Genomic DNA, 25,988 nt, shown 5'->3' with positions numbered 1-25,988 from the left:
ACCCCACCTCTGAAGATGCAGAGGAATAAAGCTTCTCCTGCGTGTCTTAGAAAAGCACTTCTCCAAGGGCTCTCACAACTGGTCTAAACTACTGGTGGTTCATGGCGTCTTAGTCTCTCAGTCATGCCCAGAAGAGCAGACTCCAAAATCCAGCTTCAAATCATGTTAGTATAGTGCTGGCTCTGGGAGCAAAATGTCGATCATAATTCCCAATTTGTTGTAGTTAAGACTGTGACTTAACTCCATTCTCTGACGGGTCCCAGGGCAGCCAGGGATTGCTGGCAGAGCTGCCAGGCCATGGGTCCTCCTGAGCCGGCTTTCCAATGTGGAGAAGGCATTAGGATCGGGTGACCCACGGCACACTGGCTTTACCGTTTCAAAGCTGTGCCAATTTGAGCAATATGCTTCACCTCTCTGAACCTTGGTTTCCTACTTTGTAAATGAGAATTATAAAACCCACCTGAAAGGGTGCTGAGGATATTGGAGATGCCTGGCACGTGGCAAGTCTCGGGAAATGTATCAGTTATTAGTCTATCCCTGGTTGTTTGAGATCAGGCTCCTACTTTTAAATAAGTAGTTTCTGAGCATCTCCCCCAGCAACACTCACCCTCAGAAAAAGTATCACAAGAAAGGGGTGGGTACCTGAGGAGAGGATGTATTGACACTGGGAATGACCCTTATGGCTGAGAGGAGAGGACAGGTTACTAGGACACAGAGCATCCCCCCAGCCCCTCTCCAACTGGCTGGGCTCCCTGCCTCTCACTTTTTCCTCAACCTCTCAGGCCCTGGTTGGGCTCCTCTTTCCTGGGAAACACAGATGGTCAGCACAGAAAATGCAGTCTGGGTTTGAGCTTGCCTTGTACTGGACTGGCTATATCATTCTGCCCCAGGGCAATGAAATGGTCTCTCTCTGTCTCTCTCTGTCTCTATCTCTGTCTCTCTCTCTCACACACACACATACCTGCATACCTTTTATGTGCTCACATTCCCTGCCTCCCAATCCCCATAAAATAACAGCTACTGATGGAAAAATCAGAAATGCACCATTACTTTTCTTTACCCTAATAAAAGCCTCAAACTCCCTTCCTAATCTGAGAGGCAGCACTAAACAAATTTATGGAGATTTTAGACCTGCTAACTGTTGGAGCCACAAAGACAAGTATTGTTATTGTTGTGTGGGTGTGTTTGCCATCTAATCAACATTGATTCAGACCCAAGGCAGATGTGTCACTGTGATGTATCACTAGGCACAGGGATGACGAATCATGCTGCTTGTTTCTGGTTTTTATGGGCTCCTCAGAAAAGATGCACAGAATACATGCTGTGGTGATTTTACAGCATAGCCCTACTTATTTTACTAGTTGTTAGAGTTTTCTCATTATTATGTAAAAGTAATGCAAGATGATAATTTTTGAAAAATCAATTTGGAAGCATTGGGGTGAATGCATACAAAATGAAGGTACAGCACAGAGCTGTTTTCTTATATATTGTCTGCCCTGCCACATGGCAAAAGCTGGATGAGCCAATGGTGCAAATGTCTGTACCCAAATGGACTAATCAGAATCCCTCTGATTGGAATGGAAAAGCTTGAATGGGAGGTGACTGGAGCTGAGACATCCTGTACCTGCATCTTTGAGAGAAAGTGCTTACCTCCCTGGGACTGCTGAGTTCTGGTGCTTTCCAATGCCCAATTTTCAGTTCTTGCATTGATGCTGAGAACTAGTCCAGTGTCCTATCAAATCCCATTATTGCTTCTTCACTTAGCCAAAGGCGTCTCAACTGATTCAAGTGTAGTAGGTACAAACTTCATAATCACACAAAGACAGAGTTACCAAAATGTCATGTTCTTTATTATTCTGTATCTGATCTTATTTTTAACTTGACCCTCCACACACACAGCCATTAATACTCACACAGAATACTTTCCCCAAATGCTCTATGATGTCTAAAGTAAAAATGTGTATGGTAAAAAGTGCCTCCCACACATAGAGACGTACTTGAGGAATAACACTAGAGGCAGCTTAGTATGCATCCTCCCAGGCACGGTTCTATACAGCTGAGTATGTGGTTATAAATAGTTACTGAGTTCCTACTATACGCCAGAACCTGTAGTGGAACTTTTCACCTGCTCTATTTTATCAAATCCTGTATCTCATTTAACTCTCACAAAATGCCTGTGAGGCAAGAACAATATCCTGTTTTCCAAACGAGAAACCAAGGTAGGAAGACTTCCATGGAGTCCAGCTACCTTCCCCAATCCTAAACAGCCAGGCTGGCCTGTCATCATCCCTACCTAAATGACACTCTCCGTGGGGAAAGACAGCTAGGTGCTTTGGCCTATTGGCTTGGTTTTACCTTGTGAGTAAGGGTATCAGGCATGGGAGTACAGAAGAAAGAACTTTTGTTTCTTACCATTTCCCCTTTGCCCCGTCAACGTTGTTTTATACTCTTTTTCCATTAGAAAAGCCAATGATCACTGATTGCCCCACATTTTCTCTCTGAGTTCCTTTGATTAAAGCTTCTGTTAACCAACAGAAACAGGCAAGATTATTTCAAAATAATCTCTTTTTCCCTAATCCTTCTGATTTTTCTTTCTCTCCTCCTTCTCTCAGAGCTACTAACAAGAGAAGTAGAAAGTGCCATTCAATGGGACGAGAGCTTTTAAATATTCCAGCTTTTAAGGAATGGTCCCGAGTTCCTTTTTCTACCCTTCTAACTAGAGTTTCAGTGGACATTATAACATGCATGTGACATGGATGTATAACCATATAGAAAACTAGAGGTAGTGACAGAGTCTGCAGATGAGAACAGAACTGAGCAAAAACAATGTCAGGGAAGAGCCCAGATGCAGAAGCCAGGTAAAGTGCGCTCAAGTGCCAGGCCTGCCAGGACCTAGCTGTGCACCTTCAGCTCCTCACACGACCCTCCGATGCTCAGCTTTCTCTTTCATCAAATAGAAACAGTCACCAACACCTGTCCCACACTCCATCCCTAGCAGGTTGTGAAAATCCAGCCAGAATGGCATGGGAACGTGCTGAGACAAACTGTAAGGAGCTATATAAATGTATCGCCGTCATTATTTCTCAGCCCTTCTCCTCCTATTCCTTAGGCCCACATTGTCCCTGAAATGCTGCCATTCTTTAAACTCAGTCAGGCAAGACATGACCTCTGAGGTTTCCTCTGTCCCTATTTCCTTGGGTGAAATGGAAAGGAGTCAGAGATATTCAGGAGCGAGTCTCAGTGCATGGTGAGTAACACACACTCTGCCCCACAAAGGCACCTTCCCTGCTTCCCTGTGGCAATCTGTGAAACCAGAGGGGACATTACAGAGGGCACTCTTGCATTGACATCCTTATTTGGGCTATTCTGGTCCTGAGACAGGGATAGTGGCATCCCCAGGACTATTAGATCAGCTCACTTATTTTCCAACCACTGTTATCCCTCCTGCTAAGATAACAGGGAGCATTCCATGCTGCAACAGATCTCTCAGTAGATGGGCTCAATCACACAGCAGAGAAGAGGACAGAGGTAAGTAAGCACCTGTTCCAAACATTCTTGGAGTAAGATAATGTGCCAGAACCCAGGAAGAGACAGTTCCCAGTAAGAGGTCCCTTTGCTAACTCACCAGGATGTTTCCCAGTCCCAGGAGGCCACGTAGTATTGTAGTTAACATAACCGCCGTCCTCTGGCAGACAGAGCTGGAATTCCTCTCCTGTCCTCTCCTGTCATTTAGCAGAAGACTTGTGGGCCAAGTCTTACTTCTCATGATGCTCCAGTTTTCCCATCAATGCAATGGGGGAATGACAACACCTCCAGGGGCAGAAGAGGGACAGTCTTAAAGATTAAATGCATGGAAAGCTCTGAGAACACTGCCTTGCATGTAGAATGTACCCTGGAAATGTTAAGTTGTGTCCACCAGATTCCCCATTTAATCACAACAGAAACCCAGATGGTCTGCTGACCTGATAGAATCCAATATGCTGAGGAGGCCTGCATGGGAGCAGCCCTGAGTTACATGAAATAAGGGGGAATTTTGTCTGGGTGTCCACAAAGGGGAGATGAGGAGAGACAGGAGGGAAAGGCAACTAGATGACAAAGGAAAGCCTTGCACAGTCATGTACAACCTGTCCCTCCACTCCACTCCCCCACATGCACACCTGGAGACCCACTTCCCCTGCACTCTTCAGTAAAGCCACTAAACTCCTATCTTTGGTCCAGGTGGATTTGGTGAGGTAGGGAGTGGTTAAGGTATTGAACTTCACACCCATGTTAATGGGTATTGGAGCCAACACAACAAATATAGAAGCAGGAAGTGGAAGCAAAGAGACGAGATTGAGAAACAAAGCCCCAAGGACTCTGAGAATTAGAGGGAAAGTCTCTGAACCCTCCCAGGCCATGGAATGAAAATATATGTCAAGAATAACTGGATACCAAAAGAGTAGGGAAGGTCCTAACAACAGAGTTGCACCAATGTCATCATCATCATCATCATCACCATCATCATCATCACCGTATGTGTTGATTGTCTTCCCATAGAATGCAGAAAACTGGTTTCAGGCATTGAAGCCTGGGGCCCAGGAAGCTAGCACATTCTTAACAAGGACTGCATTACTGAAGAACTTCTACCTGCTTTTCACCTTCCTCAACACTGAAATTCAATGCTATCTACCTCTCTGCTCCCTGTTCCCCACCAGTGCATGTCCATCAGTCACCCTTTGCCTTTGCATGTTCTTTCAGCCTATTTAGCCCAACAGCAATGACTTTTCCCAGGCCTGGATGTCCCTCAGTCTCCCACTTACCCTGCTCACTATTCTGATGACATGTGTCTGTACTTCAGTGAGCCCCCAGTTACAAATTACTTACCTGCTGGCCATCATTTTAATGTAAATGGATTTTTAAGAGCACCAAAGACATATATTTTCATTTGGAGTTAAGGCATCCATTTTTTATTTGAATTTGAGTTTGGCGTAGAAGAAATGGCAGAAAAAAAATGGCTTCGAGACTAATATAGCTAATGATTATGATGGAGGTCCCGTGAGCAGCCAATATTTCACTTGCAGCCACCTCTATCCCGGCTTTGCTGACTGCAGTACCCTCTCTCTCTCACTCTCTCTCTCTCTCTCTTTTTCACAGCCAGTTCTATTAACACCCACTGCCTATGATAGAACCATTATGATAATATCACTGCTCTCAGCAGCCATGATTGGTCTTGACACATTATCACCCTAAGAGCTCAGCCACATCGCACTAGTCCTATTTATAATAACCCTTGGCACCAAAATAAAACCTGGCACATACTTATGGGCCACCTTTCATCTGAGGAAATCAGAAAGCTTTACAAGCTTAATTAAGCTTCAGCATCTATCTGACTGATGAGATGCGCGGGGCCTCCAGAAGCTGAGGAAGAGCAGCATTGCTAATTGCACACTGAAGGCTCTGGGCGGGCGATGAACAAAGAAATCAAAAAGCCTGCGAAAGCCACCTCCTTCAGTGGGAAATGTGTGTTGAGTGCATTTCTTCAAGGTGGGTTGAAACATTCACAGGTGAGTGATGAAGGGGCCAGGGAGAGTCTCTGATCGGGCGCTTCTCAATCCAGACAGGGGACCTGAGATTTGTTTCTTTTATGAAGAGGACTAGGCTAACCCAACACACCCAAGTGTTTTTAAGGACAAGGACACGGAGCTCCTGAAAGATGTGGCACTTGGCTGCTGAGCTCACATGCTGTTCCCACCACTCACCCAAATGTCCTTCTCCCCCAGACTGTGACGTGCAAACCTCATGTACCTTTCAAGACCCAAGATCTGTCCCCTTGGTGAAGCCTTCCTAGACTTCCCTGGTAGAATGTGTCACTGCCTCCTCTGTGTCCTTATATAGTTTATATTTCTAATCGATAGTATTTATTGAGCACTTACTAAGTGGTTAATGTACAATTCATCCACACAGTAATGTTATGAGGCAGGTGTAGTTATCATCTCCATTCTTCAGGCGAGTTAATAGGCCCAGAGAGGTACAGGGACTTTCCCAAGATAGCACAGTAAGTGCAAGACTCAGCTTGGCTGCAGAACACATGTTCCAAAAAGTCTTCACACACTGCCTCCTCAGTAGCACCACAGTGATGGGAGCCATGTTTACATATTTGACCCCAGCTCTGGTTGGTAAACCATTAGGTATCTGATGGCTGCCAACAACAAACACCCCAACTCAGAGTGGGTTAAACTGTAGTGGAAGTCCAGAGGAAGGGCAGCTCCAGAGCTGGTTAATTTGGGGGCTTGGTGACATCACAAGGACCCAGGTGCCTTCTGTCTTTCTGCTCTGGAACCCTCGATGTACGTACTTAACTCCCCTTGCACTTATGTAATAGTAACCCCGATTCCGGGCCTCAAATCTGGACCCGGACCTGGACCATGGAAAAAAGATGTCATATTGTTCTCTGTGGGGTTTTGTCATAGCACGGACATCTTTTTCCGAAGCCCCCTTGTGTGCTTTCCTTCAGGTCTCACTGGCCAGAATGGTGTCACATGCGTATGATCATGCCTAAACCAAACACAGGCAAGGGGACCATGCCCGGCCACATCAGGATTAAGCCTCCCCTCCAGCACCAGGCACTGGGTTGAGGGATGTGGATGCCTGATAAGGGGAAGGGAAGGTGGAAAGTGAAGAGGAGACAGTGACACTCCCTGATCAGGTCTATCAGACAAAAGCAAATCTGATGCCCTGTCACTTACTGCCCAGGTGGCCTTTAGCATGTGAACAATAAATGTCAGTTGAACTAAATTACAGTAGAGAAAGAAACTCATGTCCTCTAATGCCTAGTCCAGAATTTTTACCATCATCCCCGATAACTAAGGTGTGATGACATGTGACTGAGGTATGTGTCACAACTGCTCTAAAATTTACTAAATTAATTCACCAGTGCTCTAACCCTGAGATTCTGGTCTCTAACAGGAACCTTTGTCAAAAGCAGGTAAAAAAGAAAGCTACATGGGATTAAGAGAATCATAAAAATGTTATTCTCCCCATAAATTAAGGTTCTGTGTCAACCTTGACATTTTTTCCAGTACAGAGTGTGTTCTTAAAATTGGGACTTGTTCAGGCAGACAGTTTAACTGCAAAGACTGTTACATTTCCTGACCTCCTTGTAGATATCCAGTAGGATTTACCTGGAACCAGATGTGTATACACCTCTCCTGATAGCCAGGTAAGTAAGTATGAGACCACTTAAACAATTCTTGGGAGACCCAGATCATGGTCATATAAAGAAATACCAAGAAAAAGACAATGATCTCCAAGCAGAAAAATAACATACCCTAGGGGGGGAAAGAATGGAGAAGAGGGAGACGCAAATAATAAAACTGACCCATAAAGGTTATAAAGCTACCCAAAGTCACACAGCTAGTGATGGCTGAAGCAGGAATTGTCCCCCATTTCAAGGAATATTGTAGTCTTCTCGCCAACATGGTCTTTCTCTCTTTTTATTTTCGTAGAAGCATCTGGAAGACCCAGAAAAGACTGGGACTGAAGGAGGCAGCATAGTGAGAGGAAGCCAGTGGCTTAAGGCTGGCTGTCTGGTTGGAGGCTCTAGACTTTCAAGAAGAGCTGCCTGGGAACCTGGGGAGGGTCTAGCTGGCCCAGCTCCGTGGGGAAGGAAAAGAGCAACATTTTCAGAGAAGATGCCTCTCTGGGGCATAAAGAGAGTGTCCTGGGCAAGAACACCACTTTATTAGGTCTCTGAAGATTCAAATAATGCTTGCTGGAGGACAGCAACCAGAAAAGAAGGAGACCTCATCTAGGCAAGGAAAGTGACCCAGGAAGAAGAGAGAGTAACCGAAGGATAATAATAGTGAGCTCTTAGACAGTCATTTAAGCACCTAAGAGGGACTAATTTAATCACCACAATAATAGTTTGTAACAATTAATTGTTATTAATTATTGGATGTTATATAATTCTTAGTATTAGTAATACCAATAATATTATTATTACTGCATGTTACAGATGAGTACACTGAGATCCAGAGAGGTCAAGTAACATACCTGGTTTGTTTTAAAGCCAATGTGGCTTCAGAGTTCATGCTCTTAACCATTTCACCTAGTAGCAACCCCAGAGAACATTTCAAATCAAAATTTAATCTGAGCTGAGTCTACTTTGATTAAATGCAATAATTTTACATCTGACATTTTCCTATGAGTTTACAATGGGTGGAGAGTTTTGTTTCCATCATTCTGGAATCTCAGCCCTGCCATTTACATGAGTTTAGGTCAGTTACTGGCTAAGCTTCAGTTTTTCCATCTGTAACAGTTAATACCTGTTAGGAGGGTTGAAGCCCTAGGCCAAGCCCATGATAAGCACTCAGTAAGTGTTTGCAGCTAACGCTGTTGTGGTGATATCTCACTAGAACTTTATAAGAGCAGTGCTAGGTAAGTAAGATTTTCTATCCTCATTTCTCAGATGCAGAGAAGGGCAATAACTATCCCAAAAGGAAACAGCCAGAAAGTGGAAACACCAGACTTGGAAAATGTTCCAACTCCACGCCTGCTGCCCTGCTCCCAGCCCTCAATCCCTCCTCTCTCTTCCCTGGGATGCACTGTTATATGAACCAGATCATTCTTCAAACAGGACTGTGGAAAACTTTGAGGCAAGTGGAAGTCAAGGCTTGGGGAGAAGCTCTGAGGAATTATATTTTAAACGTTTTCAAGGTGAAAATCAGTACCGATGTAGTGACAGATGAGCAGCACCGTCCCTCATCCCCAAGCAACTGCCAGAGCGGCAGATGGGACCAAGGTCACACACTATGATGAGTTGTGCTACCTGAGAAGCCACAGTGGCTTGACCAAGGATGTGTGGTGGAGTGTCCTCAGGCCAAGAAGGGAGGGAGAGCAGAAGTGTTTTCCTCTTACAGGTAAAAAGAGGAGCATTTTAAAACACTGTCTAAAATAAGCAAACACCACATTAAAACTGCATTCCATGTTGGGTTTGTTCTTTGTTTTTGTTTTTGATTTATTCCTTTGGTTTTCTGTAATTCTGCATGTCAGTGAAATCATTCAAGTTTCTGTTAGTGCATCCTGTTCTGATACTCCATGCATTCAGGCCTGGCAAAGGTTCTATGATCAAGTCAGTCTGTCTTCTGAGGTGTAAGATCTTAGGCGACTTCTTTAAGACTCAGTTTCTTCATCAGTACCAGTCATATGATTGGAAGATTCTCCGAGGTGGGGTATCTGGATTTGAGGCCAGTCTTCCCAGACTAAAAATCATGTGCTTCCTCCTACATTAAGCAGAAGCTTCACTGATATTTTTTTCCTTTTAGTTCTTATTTTTCATCCTTTTGTAGTAAGATGTTTCTTTAAAAAAAAAATACTTCAGATATGTTACTTGCAGAGTTTCATCTCATTAACATTCCAATTATTTCTTCAGAAAATTGCTAATGAACACCCCTAAGTGCCACGCATTGTGTCAGGCAACCATGAAACAGTGACAGAATCCTCATTGGAGTTTACAGGGAACTATCCCTGTCATTATGTATAGCTTTTGTTAACATCTAAAAAGACATAGACGTCAACTATTTTGGACTTCCCCATAGCGTTAAGGACATGGTGTGGGCCTTGGTAGCCCCAGAATACTCTCAGAATTTAACTTAAACTAGTTCTTCCGTTAAAAATGTATACACTTTTCTCTAATTAGATGATATTCTACTTATGCCCACAAGGTGGAGATCTTGCTTACAGTTTACCCAAGCTGGAAGTAATGCATTTGGGGGAAAAAATTCTCAGCGGAAGTTAAAAAGACAAAAAATTAAATGGAATTTATTGAGCCCCTCTTTAGTATAATATACCGTGTTAACTCTTAGAAATAGGAAGTTGTTAAGACATAGTCCCTGCCCTCTAGGGAATGTTAGGGGTGAGGAGCTTGCACAGAACAGGAAGACAGTACCCTTCAATGAATTAGTATGTTCTGATGTGTCCATATGGGAGCAATAGTAATCTCATCATCAGATAAACCTATAAAAAGGCAATGATATAGCCACCGTATGATGCAGAACAGATGCAACAAAGATCAATATGGAAACACTTGAGGGTATACTGAGTCAGTGTGGGGAGGCCCTCTGTGTGGTCTGATGCCTTCACTCAGCCACAAACATTAGGGTGTCTGCCCTGTAACTCCAGAACATTCATTCTTTGATGAATAAAACACACTCAGTGCCAGCTGATGACCTAATCCAGTTGAAACCCCCATGTGCAGCTGATGGGGAATAAAAAGAGAGAAAGAAACACATGTAAGGAGACATTTAAAATTCCTGCTTTCAGGAGGTAGATCCCACCTCCACCAGCAATCAGGTGTCTTACCTGGGAATTTTGGGTTAGATCTGGGACACAATGGTATAACAGGGAAGGAGGAGCACCTATCTTTACCCGAGAGCTTTCCTGGTGGATTGAACCCAAAGGTGCCTGGAAGGCAGTGTGCTTTGTTCTTTCGTTATTTGTTTGTGTTCTTAGTTTTTGCTCCTCCACTCCTCCCCCAGTTGTTCTTTTTTTTTTTTTCCCTTAAACCATTAAACTATTAAGTCATGTGCAATATAGGGATTTTATTTATTTGTTGAGTTGAAAACCACGCTTGGGGAATAAAGTGATTTGACAAATCATAGTTAGTAAAAGAGAAAGAGAGAAACTAGCAATTTGGTAAATATATATATATGTGTGTGTGTGTGTGTGTGTGTGTGTATATCGTCGGCAGCCGTCCGTCTCGAGAGACGATGGTGTAGCTTCTTAAGAGTCTATCTGCACCGCCGAGAATGGCTGTGCAGTCCAACTCGGGAGTGACACGGTATCTGTCTCCTCCCGTGTTGAATCGACATCTTGCGATGACGCTGGAGTGTCCTCTCTAGTGAAGCTGAAGCTACAGAGCCTGGGCAGGGTGATATGGAGGGTCTGCTGTTGCCCATGCAGCAGACCCCCCCTCTCTTCGCAGCTGAAGGGTCCAAGGGAAAGACGGAGTCAATACAGCTTGGGTTCAGGTGCGCCGCAGGAGTTGCCAGTGTTGACTACAACGTCAAACCGCCTTAGGGACTCCGGCTCCGGATTTTCTGTCGGGGTTTACTCCCTTAGCCTTTCCACTGAAGAGGTATGTCGCAAGGCAGCGGAGGTTTTTTGGAATCAGAGTTTTCCTTCTCTGATGTGCCCTGACTGGAAGATCGAACCAGCGACACTTAGCTCGCAGGCCGACGCTCAATCCACTGAGCCAAACCAGCCAGGGGTGTGTATGTATATATATGTATGTATGTATATATATATATATATATATATATATATATATATATATATATATATATATATATATATATATATATATATATATATATATATATATAGTATGTGTATATATATAGAGAGGGGGGGGGAACCAAGTGGTATGCTGCCAGGAGACCCGAGTTTGAATTTTAGTTTCTTCACTTGCTAATTGGGGGGAATCCCTGCTCTGTGCCTGTTTGCTCATAGCATAGTATCATTTCTTGAGAGAAATTGTCCCTGACACCACTTTACCCCCCCCCCACCCCGCACTAGGTCAGATCCTGAGTTATAAGGCTCTCAAAGGACCTTGAACGTCCCCCTACAATGTAAGCTCCATGAGCCCAGGGACCTGAATCTGTGGATTTCACTGAGACCAGAACCAAGGGCAGACGCTTTGTTGAACGGATGAACGAATGAATGGGAGCTGACCTATGCGCTCTACTTGCACAGCGAGGTTTTATTCCCCGTGAGTGCCTTGGGAAAGGCGCAGTGATCAGTGGTGGTGAGCGCGCTCCGGGAAAGTGGGTGTCGGTCTGACATTGGTTCCTCTCCCCTCTGGAGTCACATCCTCTGTGGCTCGGAAAAATTCCCAAAGATTTACATAAGGCAGAGTGAATCACACTGTCGGAAACGAAGAAGGCAAAGGAACCCGCCTTGATCCTCGCCAGGCAGCACACGGAGCAGAGCGCGGTAAGAATTAGCCTTAAGTTTGGAGGAGGCCAGGCGCTGCCCAGCCCAAGAGAGCCCGCGACCACTCCAGCCCCCGCAAGGGCCAGGGGCGCGTCCTTCCCAACCGGCCGGACCCCAGCTCAGTACCGCCCCTCCGACGCCCCTGCGTGGGCGCCGCTAGCCGGGCTTCCTCCAGGCCCCTAAGTCCCCGACAGAGTGTGGGGCCGCCTCTCCGTCTTGGAAGAAGCCATCGCCGCTTTAAGGGGAAGAGGAGGAGAAGGGGGCGGAGGAGTGGGGGGCGGGGAACGGCGGCAGAGGAGGGGAGGGGGGGATCCCCCTCGCTCCCACGTGGTCCGGACGCCTGTGAATCGAACCCGCCGGAGGGTCTCACAGCGAAATACAAAAGCAGCTGGGAAGCAGCGCCGAAGCGAGTTCCCAGCGCGGGGCAGAGCCCTGCAGCGCCTCACGGCCGCGATGGGGCTGAAGCACCCGGAGCCCCGGAGCCAGCAAGCTGCCGGGCCCGCCTCGCCGCCGGGACCCGGGCGCCCGGGCTCGGCTTGAAGCGGCGGCAGCACCGGCACAGCCGGAAAAGCATGGGCAGGAGGATGCGGGGCGCCGCCGCCACCACCGCTGGTCTCTGGCTGCTGGTGCTGGGCTCGCTGCTGGCGCTGTGGGGCGGGCTCCTGCCGCCGCGGACAGACCTGCTCATCTCCCGGCCGCCGGAGGACGGAATCTCGCGGCGACCAGCCGGGAGCGGCGGCCCAGAATCCGCGCCTCGCTTTCCTCAGCCCCCGCTCCCGGCACGGGACGCCAGCGGCGGCTCCCTGAAAACTTTCCGGGCGCTGCTCACCTTGGCGGCCAGCGCAGACGGTCCGCCCCGGCAACCCCCGGACAGGCACAGGCGGCACGTGCCAGCCGGGCGGCCCTGGCGGGAGGAGCGCGCCGTGGTGCCCGGGGGCGTCTTCTGGAGCCGCGGTCTGGAAGAGCAGGTGCCCCGGGGCTTCTCGGAGGTCCAGGCGGCGGCGTGGCTGGACACCGCGCGCGGCGCCCGGGTGGTGGCCCTGGAGCGCGGGGGCTGCGGACGCAGTTCCAACCGGCTGGCGCGCTTCGCCGACGGCACCCGTGCCTGCGTGCGCTACGGCATCAACCCCGAGCAGATACAGGGCGAGGCCCTGTCCTACTACCTGGCGTGTCTGCTGGGCCTCCAACGCCACGTGCCACCGCTGGCACTGGCCCGTGTGGAGGCTCGGGGCGCGCAGTGGGCGCAGGTGCAGGAGGACCTTCGTGCGGCGCATTGGACGGAGGGCAGCGTGGTAAGCCTGACGAGCTGGCTGCCCAATCTCACGGACGTGGTAGTGCCCGCGCCCTGGAGCTCCGAGGACGGCCATCTGCGGCCCCTGCGCGCCGCAGGGGAAGAGCTAGCTAACCGCAGCCAGGCGGAACTGGTGGACCTGGTGCAATGGACCGACTTGATCCTCTTCGACTACCTAACGGCCAACTTCGACCGGCTTGTCAGCAATCTCTTCAGCCTGCAGTGGGACCCGCGCGTCATGCAGCGCGCCACTAGCAACCTGCACCGCGGCCCCAGCGGGGCGCTGGTCTTTCTGGACAACGAGGCGGGCTTGGTGCACGGCTACCGAGTAGCGGGCATGTGGGACAAGTATAATGAGCCACTGCTGCTGTCGGTGTGTGTGTTTCGAGAGCGGACAGCGAGGCGCGTCCTGGAGCTACACCGCGGCCAGGACGCGGCCGCCCGGCTGCTGCGCCTCTACCAGCACCACGAGCCTCTCTTCCCGGAGCTGGCAGAGCTCGCCGACCCCCACGCTCAGCTACTGCAGCGCCGCCTCGACTTTCTCGCCAGGCACATTTTGCACTGTAAGGCCAAGTACGGCCACCGATCTGGGACTTAGCACCACCCGGAGGAAGAGAGAGAGACCTCTGGCTGGGGAATGGGTGGTGGGGGAAGGGCTGTCGTCTCTGCCACCGCCTAGGACCAGCCGGCCAACGCCCAGCCAGTGGTGTGAGCGGGAAGGTGGCTAAAAACTTCAGTTTCACCCACCTGCCCCTTTCTCTCAGTTTCATGCTGTTTCCTTTCAAAGTTCTGGGAGAACTCACCCAGGTGAGAAGTATAACAACCCTTCCACCCAGCCTATAAAATTATTCTTTTCTGTGCCAGCAGGGAGTTTGGATGGGAAGAAACCGGCTGCTGGAGTTTGGCCCCCCGGTGGCCGTCTCTGTGGGAAATGCATCCCATTCCTTGCCCTCCTCCCCCTTTTCCCAAAAAGGAAAACTTCTGTCTGAGCCTTTGAGCTAATTCTACAGTTTCCTATCCAAACGTAGCTCTGGCGGCCCGGAGAAGGCTGTGACATTGGCTGGTGGAGCCCCCTTCCTGTCTTCTCCCTTTGTTCCTGCTGGTGATGGTGAGATCACTGTTAAGAGCTGGGGAACGGATCCGGATAGGACAAAGAGATCAGGACCCCGAGAACCTGGGGAGTCCTGCAGACCCTGACTGTGTATCTGACTTGTTCTTTACCGCTTGTCATTTTGGCCTGAAGGCTGCAAATGAGGGACTGGCTGTGTACACTGAGTCACATAATGAATTTCTCTCCCCTCCCCCAAGCGACCAAAATTTTGACAATGATGATGTTCACCGGAAGAAAAGAAAAAAATCAGTTTCATGCACTTTACTTTGTTTTTATTTTAATTTTGTAATAAGAAAAACTTTTTTATTTGACAAAATTTGCCTAGTATGTATATATATGTGCATAAAGTGTGGTGTAAATATACTAAACAAACTTATATTTCAATAAAAGGGAGTTTAAAATTTACAATTCAATTCCTGTGGTTTTAGCTGTTTGATTTGTCCGATGCCCTGCCTGGTTGTAGAATGAGCTTTAGGGTTTCCCCCTCGTGAGTGTGCTTTTAAAACAAAAGATGCATATATACCCCATTTGTGACTGTGGAACTTATAGAATTGAACAAAGGCAAGAACAGATTCCCTGTTCTGCTCATTTAAATGAACCTTAGTGCTGGAAATTCCAGTTCAGCATAGAAGGTGGGAGAAGGTGGAGAGAGAGGGAGGGAAAGTATTCTATTTCCCAGCAAATAAAACTTTGATATAAAGGGATTTCACTGCAATATATTCCTATACTGATCATGTGGCAACTATGATAGAACCAGAAATGCAGACCAAAATGACAAATGCCCCCCTTTTAAACTTAACTATAGCGGTCACATGTTCATATTATTTTCAGCATTGTAATTACCATGCATCACAATGGGTACAAATAATGAATAACAAGCTGAACACATTGCAAACAAGTAGAGAAAGTCATTCATTAATTCTTCTCTTTAATCTCCTGGCATAAAGTCCATTGCATCCAGGAGATCATAATCTCCCACATCTGGGGTCATCATTCAGCTCTGTTAAGAGATTGTACTGTGTTGGTTTTTTCCCGGGTACTAAGTGCATACTCCCTGCACGGCAGCCATTGTGAGATGGTGAAAGAGTGCAGTACATTGTGACGTTTGGACTCTTACTTCTTGGGTACTGTAAATTTAGAAAGTATTTTTGGATTGTCTTAAACTCCTTTTGACCCATGGGGGAGGGGAAAGGTGACCCTTTTGTTTTACAACCCATTGGTGTTTTATCTTGGCATTTTATTTGATATCTGGAGCCAAGTGGTCTTGCCTACTATCTTCTTTTGATTTAGTGACGTTTAACTCAAAGCAACTTTTGTTTACTTTAAATTTTTTTTATTTGACTAGCATTTATAAACCTAGAGTTTTATAGACTCCCGAAGACATTAAATCTCTGTGGGTTCCCTTCTCACTGTGTATTACAACACAGCGTGTAATTTAACTTCTATTTAATGCCATCCTTATGTTTTCAGTGCGTTATGCTAAGCCAAATCTTATATCAACTGGAAAAAGATATAGAGTCTGAAAACTTTGTGATGATAACCAATTTTTTTCATAATACAGCCACAATATACTGATAACAAATATATATTTATATATTTAGAAATCTCTAATAATTACCTTTCAAAAAGAAACATTTTCCATTTCTTTTTTTTTAAGTCTTATTTTTTAATTTTATTTATTTACTTGTTTCTTTATTTATTTTTAGAGAGAGGGGAAAGGAGAAAGAGAGGGAGAGAAACATCACTGTGTGGTTGGCTCTCACTCATGCCCCCAACTGGGGACCTTTGGGGACCTGACGTGCAACCTAGTCATGTGCCCTGACTGGGAATCAAACCAGTGACACTTGGTTCGCAGGCCGACGCTCAATCCACTGAGCCACAGCAGCCAGGCATTTTCCGTTTCTGATCATCAGTGAACAACTATGTAAGATTTGCTGCCTAAGTCCATGGAGGCTGCTCCAAGAAAAGGATAACTATTCAGCAACCTGCATTTTTACCCGACATGTTCATTGAGGAAAACGAAGAGCACAGATAAGTTAGAAGTTTCACAGATTGTGCAGGAAATACACTCTGACTCCCATAGAATTTCTGTACTGGTGAGTTCTGGGCCAACCGCATTCTCTACATTCCTCCCAAACTTCAGTTCCAAGCCCAGACTTGACCATAGTTAACCCAGAGCAAGAAACTAAGCATAATTTAAATGACTTCTTAGATTCTTTAGTGAACCATATCTGCTCGTTCAAGAAATAAGTTTAATTATATGGTGGAGTCGTTAAGGGAACCAAGTCTTAATTACAGAGGACAGGTTTTAACTGTTGCTTATTCTTCTTGGATAATCAGTAGGCTATGGCATAGAAAGATCAATTAAAGTTTTGCTGCTAGGGCCAAATCATTTTTCGGATGAAGGAGGGGAAAAACCCCTCCAGGCTGCAGCATGATGTGGAAAGAGTAATGGGTTATGCAGATAGACTATATTCTGAATTCTGTCCCTCACCTATTTACTTTCGGCAAGTCATTTAACTTAGTTTCCTCTTCTATGAAATGGAGATTCGATCAGAGTATTGGGGGATTTAAATGTTAACATATAAAACATAAGGGCACTTCATAAGTATTCAAAAAAAAAAAAAAGAAAGAAAACTCACTTCCTATTCATCTTTAGAAGAAAATAAAAAAGCTCTTTCCTTTCTTACACTTCAGTAAACTTCTACTCATTCTCATAATCAAAACCCAATCTGGCAGTTTTCAAAGTCAGATTCAGTTTTTGAAGTGTGGTAATAAACTAATTCAACAAATTATTGAGGACCCTCTTCCAGTACTATGCAAAGCCCTGAATCACAAGGCCAAGGGCACAGGTTTGACCTCTATATGGGCTTGAGTGGGTTGTTTCTGGATCTAAGCAGACTCTCTGCACCGAGGGAGCTATACTACAAATATATGAGGAGATTTTTTAAAAAGTAGATGGCTCCTTGCGAATTCATCACCACTTCTGGAAAGCATCAAAAAGTGATGAATCTTTGCAAGAAGAACAATCCTCCCAATTCCTCTGCCAAGAGAAAGTAGGCAGTTGACCTTTTCTCCCTGGATTTGACTTGATTAATTTACATTGTCAATGACATAGCTCTAAACTCTATTAACAATACTCACCCTCCTGAATCAGGAAGAAAAACAAATTATTCTAACACATCTCAACACTTCTCCACCTTCTGCCTAGACTGCAGCTAGCAGAGCCCTCCAAGGCCTAGAGGTTCATTATGTGGATTAAATGAGTAAATATTTGTGATAGTCTCAGAGCAGTGCCCGGCACATAGTAAATGTAATATAAGTGTTTTGTTTATTGGTGGGGCAGATAATTTTCTCCTTTAAGGCAAATTCTCTTTCACAATCCCACTCTATCTCTGCAATCATAGAAGACATTATGCATGCTTCCATTTCGGCTCAGGAAGGCCAGCCAGAGTGCCTGAGTCTGGCAGGAATTACCTAGAGCCCACAGTTGTCAGCTGGTTGTCCTCTTTCTGAGAATGCCCTCTATATGAGTCATGACATGCACCCTCTCTTTTTCACAGGGAGGCTGTGATTCTATTTCTCATGTGGCTTATTAGCTCCAGGGAGCAAAGAGCTGTGGAATTTTAGCACCTTCTGAACTACTCAAAAGTCATGGATGTTCCAAGCCTGGGCACTCATTATTTGTCTCACCACACACCTGCCCCATCCCACAGAACACTGATCTTGTGTGGCGTAAGTTCTGCAGTAGTACTAGAGAAAGAGAAAGGGGAGTTAAGTTAATCGAGAAACACAGGAATTGCTCCAGGAGGGAATAGAATGTAAGTTGCCAAGGTGGTCTGGAAAGCCACGATACCCACCTGCAAGCATACTTTGGTCATTAGAGGATGTTGGGAGTCAAGAGACCTGGGCCACCTCTGACTCAGGTGTGACTTGGGAAAGTCAAGCCATTACTCCTCTCTGGCTCCAGGTGTCTTACCTGAACAGGAGGTGTTCGAGTGGTAACTTTCCAGTTTGTTTGATTGATTGTTTGTTTGTTTGTTTACCAGAACTTGCAGTAAGTCACAGACTTTACAATGTGACCCAACAGGTGCGCGCGCACACAGACACACACAGGCACACACAGACACACTCACGTAACTGAAATCGAAGTTTCACAAAGCAGTATATGCAACACACTTTTAATATTCAATTCAATTTTGTTCTATTCTGCCTCTTCCTCTACTTCCCAATGCTAAACTAATTTCCGCTTACCAGTGTGGCACAATGTACACTGTGCAAAACACTAGGTTAGATGATTGATAAGCTCCTTTCTGCGATTCTAGAGAAATTCCACATATAACCAAGTTTACTACCTAGTACAATTTTCCCCCAAAGGGAATACATATTTCAATTTTGTATACTCTTTAAAATCAGAAGACTGAAGTGGTTTTTCAAAATGTAATTGGGAGAACTGTTCAAAATCTCAAATAGGCTTTTTACGAACACCTTCAAAACTGCCTAAACATAAGACATTACTTTCAGTCTCTTCTGATGGTGTGTGAGTAAATAGTGCAACTGTGGGGCTTCAGAAGGGAAAAAATAATTCTTTAAATCTCTGCCTCAACATGGCCCAAGGACAACTCAAGAGGACAGTTTCTTTTCTATGTAGTCATAAAAATCAGACGTAAGGGTTGTAATTTTTTAATATGATTGTTTTACCAAGTTCCCTTTCTGTGTCCTGCTGTGGGAGAAACTGCATTAATAAACTATGTCCCAATGCTGCCTCGCTGGAATCTTTTTTCTCTGCAGGACTCCACCAAATATAGTTAAAGGAATGCTCCTTTTATTTATCTTTTCAACTTTCTTTCCATTTTGGATATGTCTTCTTGACACTTTTGGAATTTTTCTCTTAATGACACCTTTATTATTTATTTTCTTAGGAGAGCAGAGAGCTAACTATTCATCAAGTAATAACAACAACAGAAAAAAACTCTTTTTCCCCCTTTCTTTGGCACCATATGGTATCTTTTATAGTTTTAACAGCTATTTTACACCTTATCCAGAAAAATTAAATAGCTTATGTATGGAACTGGCATTTTTCCAGTATCAGCTCACAGATTTTACTTTGCTGAGAAGTTGTGGGTTAATAATAGAGAAGTGTCAGTTTTTATTTGATGGTCCTACATCATGCATTTATCTCTGCTTGTTTTATATTTTCCCTTTAATGTACTTTTCTAAAATGCTCATTAAAGTCTTTGTCCTCATCCTACAAATGACCTGGAGAAGCAAAGCGAGTGGAAATGACCAGAGCCATGATCTTTTTCTCTCTTTTTGATTGTGATAAAATACACATGTCATAACATTTGCCATTTTAACCATTTTTAAGTGTACAATTCAGTAATATGATACTATGAACGTTGCACAACCATGCCACTATTTCCAAAACTTATTCACTACCCCAAACAAAAATTGTTCATCATTAAGCAATAACTCCTCATTTCTCCCTTTCCCCAGGTTCAGCTAACTGCTAATCTACTTTCTATCTCCATGAACTTGCCTATTCTGCATATTTCATATGACTAGAATCATGCTATATCTGTGTTTTTATGCGTGGGTTTTTTCTCTTATACAGCCATGACCCTGGGCTTGAAGTCAACATGACAGAATGTAAGCAGTATCGTTTGGGAACTGGCAAAACTGGAATTGAGTCTGATTCCCTCCACTTAATAGCCCTGGATTTTCAGACCAACTGATGGACTCCTAACTTCCTCATCTGAAAAAGTGATGGTAGATGTTCTCTAGAATCCTTTCAACTCTAGAAAAATGCCATGTTTTTACATACAGCAATCCAGCAAATGCATCTCATCCCTAACTTCTGGTTTCTTTTCTCTACCTGAAGATTCTATTAAATCTTTACATGCCTTCGAAAAGTCCCAGGCCATGTGATAGGCTCTGTAGATTCAATGGCGAGCAAGATATTGAAGGTACCTGCATTCATGGAGCTTAGAGTCTAGTGAGGAAGATAGAAAGTTTTAGGTTTATAGCAAAATTGAGCAGAAGGTACAGAGATTTCCCATATACTTCCCCCCATTGATGCATAAACTACACATTATCAACATTCCCACCAGAGTGGTTTATTTGTTACAATCTATGAACCCACATTAACAAATAGTCATCCTCCAAACTCTTGGTATTGTACATTTTATGGATTTGGAAAAAATGTATAATGAAATATATCTACCCGTACAGCATCAAACAGGATAGTTTCACTGTCTTGAAAACCTTCTGTGTTCCACCTATTCATCCCTCTTTCCCCCTGGCAACCACTGATCATTTTATAGTCTCCATAGTTTTGCTTCTTGCAGAATGTTATATAGTTGGAATCATATAATATGTAGCCTTTAAGATTGTCTTCTTTCACTTAGCGATATGCATTTAAGATTCTTCCATGTCTTTTCATGGCTTGAGAGCTCATTTCTTTTTAGTGCTGAATAATATTTCACTGTCTGAGTGTACTGCAGCTTATTCATTCACCTACTGAAGAACATCTCGGTGACTTCCAAGTTTTGGCAATTATAAATAAAGCTCCTATAAACATTTGTGTGCAGGTTTTTGTGTGGACATGTTTTCATCTCCCTTGGCTAAATACCAAGGAGTGCGATTACTGGGTTGTATAGTAAGAGTACACTTAGATTTTGCAAGAAACTGCCAAACTGTCTTGCAAAGTTATATTTGATTCTTCTTTTCTTATGTTTTCAAGATGTATTCAATTATTTTAAAAGTGTGCATCTGATTACCCTGGTATTTGAAATTCTGGGGTAGTCTAATCCTGCTGTTGTGTGTCTCCTGACTTTTACACATATGAGGTTGCCCAGTAAAATACAGGACACCCATTTAGCTTCAAATTTTAGGTAAATAATAAATAATTCTTTAGTATAATTAAGTTGTATGCAATATTTAGGAGATGTTTATATTAAAAATTATTTGTTGCTTATCTGAAATTTAAAGTCATCTTGGTGTCTTGTTTTGTTTTGTTTTCCTAAATCTGGCAATCTGCCTTACTGGAGCTTTGTATTTTGTTGTTTTGAATTATAAGTTCATGTTCATCCAGGTATCTGAGTGGTTCCCATTTTGTTTGGCTTGAAAGTTTGTCCTTCCCAAGAGGTTTTTGTTTCCTTGTGACAGGCCATCCAGGGTTAAAGCCAACACTGGTCCACTTTTTTATTAGTTATTTTTCCAGAAGTTGATGTTTTAGCAGGTAGTGTAAATTTAAATAATAAACATATATGATGACAGGAATCTTCCCAGAGAGTTTTTTTCCCCCAACCAGAGTCCAGGCTAAGACAAGCCATCTTCTCTCACACCTTCCTTTGTGGAAAGGCTTGAGTTTTCCTCTGAAGGTCCTCCCTTTATTTCTCAGGGCAGCATATTTGACTTGAAAAGATCTAACTTTCCCCCGAAATCACCCAAATATAAAGATTCTCTCCCTCTCTCTCCCTCTCTCTCTCTCTCTCTCTCTCTCTCTCTCTCTCTCTCTCTCTCTCTCTCTCTCCCTCTCTCTCTCTCTCTCCCTTTTCCCCCCCTCACTCACACACACGCATGTGCACACACACACACACACACTCATAATCAAGGCAGCCCTAGTTTCAGCTCACACCTATCAATCTGATTTTAATTCTTTCTTTGTTTTGGACCATGGGGATATTCCTTACATTTTTATGAGCTCAGCTATGCATTTAAAAAGATGTTTGTTATATCTTATAAAACATTTATAGGTGTTTTATAGAGGGAAGGTTTTTAGGTCATTTGCCTTATTGCTAGAAGCAAAGTCCACCTGAGCTCTTTCTACACCCTCTTTCAAATCTTGCTTGGAATCAGCTGGCCCTAACTGAAGGGCTAGATGTCCTATTCAAAGAGATTTCCCCATAGTAGAGACATTTACTTTAATAGAATTTGACCTGAAATAATTCATGAAACAAGTGAGCCAGAAGTCAAGAACAAATTCTGTTCTGTTTGACACTAGCAAGTCTGAGATATAAACCAGGAAAATGATTAAAAGGAAAAAAGAAAGGAAAATATTGGAAAAAGGGGAAAAGGGAAGTGAGGGGGGATTGTCAAAAAGAATCATATTGGTAGCGTGGCCAGGGGGTGGCCTTTGCCTCTGGAACATCTAGCCCTCAGATTGACCTTCAATCATTATCAGACAGAGCAAAACTATGCCACACTGCAGGCAAAAGAGCTAGTGCCTCTGCGGGTTACATTTAGGATTAAAGAAAGGTCAAGTTACTTCAGAGAAAATTACTTTCCATCTGCAGTCAGCTTCCTGCCTCCACAACAGCTCCCAAATATGCCAAGTTCAGCCGTCACCCCTTAATCTTGGGCCCCTTGGCACTGATACCCAGACTCTGCCAACCTCGTGAATAAAACAAAGCATTTGCCCTCATCACACGTGACTCTCAACCTTGCGTTCCCAGGGGCAGCACATTTTGCTTCATTGCTTAGTCAGTCCATTTCAACATCAAAAGTGCTAATGAAGGAAGTAGTGAAGCATCTTTGACTTCTCAAGACATCCAGCTAATAAAAGTTGTCCAAAAAAATGTTGCTGTGTGGCTCCCTTCTCCTCCATCTGTTTGTGATTGAGACCCATCCAAAGTCTCCCTGTAATATAGCATGTCTGACCCGATTCCACATAAAATATGTATCTTTAATACTATGATCCTGAGTGCATGACTCATACCCCACAAATTATTGTAATGCTTCTACTTTTAGCATTACAAGAACTCAGAAGTTGGTGCTCCATGTGAAATCCCTGTTGGGTTATTTTCAAGTGATTACTCATGGCCCAGGTTATGTGTAGTCTCTGTCAGTACAGTTATGTTGGTTATTAGACTGTTGTAATACTTCCAGCTGGGTTGATAAATGCCTACTGCCCTGAGTCCTGAGTGCTTCTCTCACTTTCCCAAGCACCCCAGCCCTTCCGAGCAACCCCCTACACCTTTCCATGATTCAGGTACTAGAAGGTTAACAACTGGACCATCAGGAAGCCTCTTGGACCAGTGCCCGAGCACCAAGGTCAACAGTAAATTCTGATTGCTCCTTCTATAGTTTGCATAACATCCCTCAGGTGTAAGGTATAATGGTACAAATTCATGGAAACAATGAAATTGTGATCCTAAGTCCTACCTTTGGTTTCTCTGCTTTATTCAAAGCCTTCGTGTATCTGGCAAGTAGATACTGAGCACTTTTTTATTCCATGAATATTTTCTCGCTGCTTGCTTCGGGTCAGGCACTGCGGTAGGCATGGTCTCCGATCTTCTGGATTGTAGGGTCTGGTAGAGAAGACAGACATTAAACCAATTATTACTGCAATAAATGGGGTGACAGGAAAACACGGGGACTTACGAAAGTGTTACTAGGGGAGGGAGTGGCATTTAAGGAGACCAGAGTGATGAGTAGGAGTCAGCCAGCATAGAGGGGAAAGTGGAGAGCATTTCAATTAGAAGAAATTGTATGTTTGAGGCCCTGAGAAAAGGAGCTTATGGTTCAAAGAGGGAAGAAGGCCAGTGTTATTGGAGAACATGGCCCCATGTGAGGAACTGGAAGATTTGAGTCTGCAGAGGCGAGCAGGCACATGCTAAGTGCCATGCACAGGGGGCAGGAGATGGATGACCCAGCCCCTGCCCCTTAGGGAGACAGTATAGTGGGAAAGGCCCAGATTCTAGAGCAAGACTCTCTGGGTTCCAACCCTGCCCCTGCCAGGCTCCTCCACTTGTTGGATCTGTGACCTAGGGCAGTACTTAAGGTATATGACCTCAGTGTTCTCAATGGAAAATAGGGATAATACTAAGACCTATCTTTTATGAGTTAACACATGCAAAACACTTAGAAAAATGCCTATCACCTATTAAGGAAACATGAAATGTTAGGAAAAGAGAAATAAGGCACAGACAAATGAGTGGCTTCTCTCCTACCCCTTTCCACCTGAAGCAAAGATGTCTGTAAAATAACATATTCTGAGCTTAATAATCCCACTTGAGGACACCCAATGTTGTCTGTGTTGTCATCACATAGTTAAATAGTTCATGAGAAGCTTACTTGTTGACCCCCTTCCATGACCCATTCTATATATCAAAAGCAGATTCCATATGTCTTTGGTGGTTCATTATTGATCTTTCCTGAGCCAATCCCTTAACATAGTTCTAAAAAAAAAAAGCTCCAGTGGCCTGCTGATAATGGGAGGTTATCCAGACAGTGTCAAAGAAATGAGGCCATCATCTATAGTGCCATAAAAAAAATGAGCTAAAGAAGATAAAACCACCTTTCTAAATCAATTACAATGAGGAATAGAAGGAAAAAGAAATGGAAACTAGAACAGGCACACCAAGGCTCAGCAGTACTTCTGACAGGTTTACAAAAGACTTTCCAGAGCGCTTAGTTGGTGCCTGTAGAAATGGACAGAGGTCTGGGAGAAAACAAATTATCCTAGGATGCCATCCCAAGTTTATAGATCCCTGGGGAGTCTGTGAAGCTGTCATCAAAGGCATCATGGCATTAATCACCCTGGGCAGAAACAGGAGAAATTGGAGGTGAAAAGGGCTGATGAAGTTCTAACAACTTTCCCCAGAGGATGCTACACAGAGATCAATCGGTGAAGTGCACTCTCTTGAACTCCATAAACTTTGGGATTATTCAAGCTAAAGGCGAGGATCTCTTCCTTTAAGGGTATTCTTTTCTGATGGGCTTTGGGTTTTTCCCACTGATCTGTGCTGCCACCACATTCTGTGAAGGACCATGCGTGTGACGTTCAATCAATATGACCATGCCCTTTGCAAAAAAAAAGGGACCACATAACATTTCCCACCAGGAGGGCTAAGAAGGTGGAGTGAACATTTGTCATGGTTGTGGCCACCAAGCACCATTTCTTCAAGAACATGTGGAAATTACTCAGTTGTGGGTAATTCTGTTGAGTCCTATATGAGATGCCCCCATATAGCCAAAAAGTGGGCTTGTGATCTTAACTGAGGAAAGTGATTTCTTCCTCAAAAGACTGCATGTTAAGCAAGAAAAAAAAAAATGTCCGAAGCCGATTTATTCCAGCTGATGAGACATTCATGTGATTCCTGCTACCAGAACTTTCTACAGCTGCCTGGGACCTGCCTGTTCTGAATCACCTACTTCAAACCTCCTTTCAAGCCTGTGAATGTACCATTTCCTACCATTAAGTTCCCCTTTTGCTTCTGTTTGACAGTTTGTTTCTGTTGCTTACAATTAAAGATCTCTGACTAAAGAGAACATTCAAAAAGTAGGAGGGGTAGAAATGATGTCTGGAAAGATTGTCTCTGACAAAAAAAATGTTTCATCTAATGCACTGTCACAAGGATAGATAGGGGTGAAGACTACAGAGTCAGAGGGGGAAGAGTATCTGCCACTCTCCATCAGCTTGAGTTGGGAGTGACCTTCAGCCCGATTGGTATCCGTTTTTGCCTGGCCCTGGGACTGTGGAAAGGCAAGCCTAGTGGCACCGTAGGTTCCCCTGCACCCAGTATGGAGTTGGTAAATGTTTGTTAATTGAGTTCGTGTAGAAAGAGAGGTAAAGACCGATGTGTGATGTTTGCCAATTTCCATGGTGCACCC

The 25,988-nt window shown here is 44.5% G+C and overlaps 1 protein-coding gene across 1 annotated transcript; it reads left to right on the top strand.

The window, feature by feature from the left end:
* The first annotated feature begins 12,279 nt into the window (after positions 1 to 12,279).
* On the top strand, positions 12,280 to 13,917 carry FJX1 (four-jointed box kinase 1). The gene has a single exon (XM_090262632.1). It carries the CDS (start codon positions 12,543 to 12,545, stop codon positions 13,857 to 13,859), a length of 1,317 nt encoding a protein of 438 aa, XP_090118758.1. The 5' UTR covers positions 12,280 to 12,542; the 3' UTR covers positions 13,860 to 13,917.
* The last annotated feature ends 12,071 nt before the right edge of the window (positions 13,918 to 25,988 follow it).

This window comes from Furipterus horrens, unplaced genomic scaffold (genome assembly GCF_987537825.1).
Source record: "Furipterus horrens unplaced genomic scaffold, mFurHor1.1.pri manual_scaffold_2, whole genome shotgun sequence".
In the NCBI taxonomy this organism is placed as follows: Eukaryota; Metazoa; Chordata; class Mammalia; order Chiroptera; family Furipteridae; genus Furipterus; species Furipterus horrens.
Note: the sequence above shows the minus strand (reverse complement) of the source record. Positions and strands in the feature narration are given on the sequence as shown.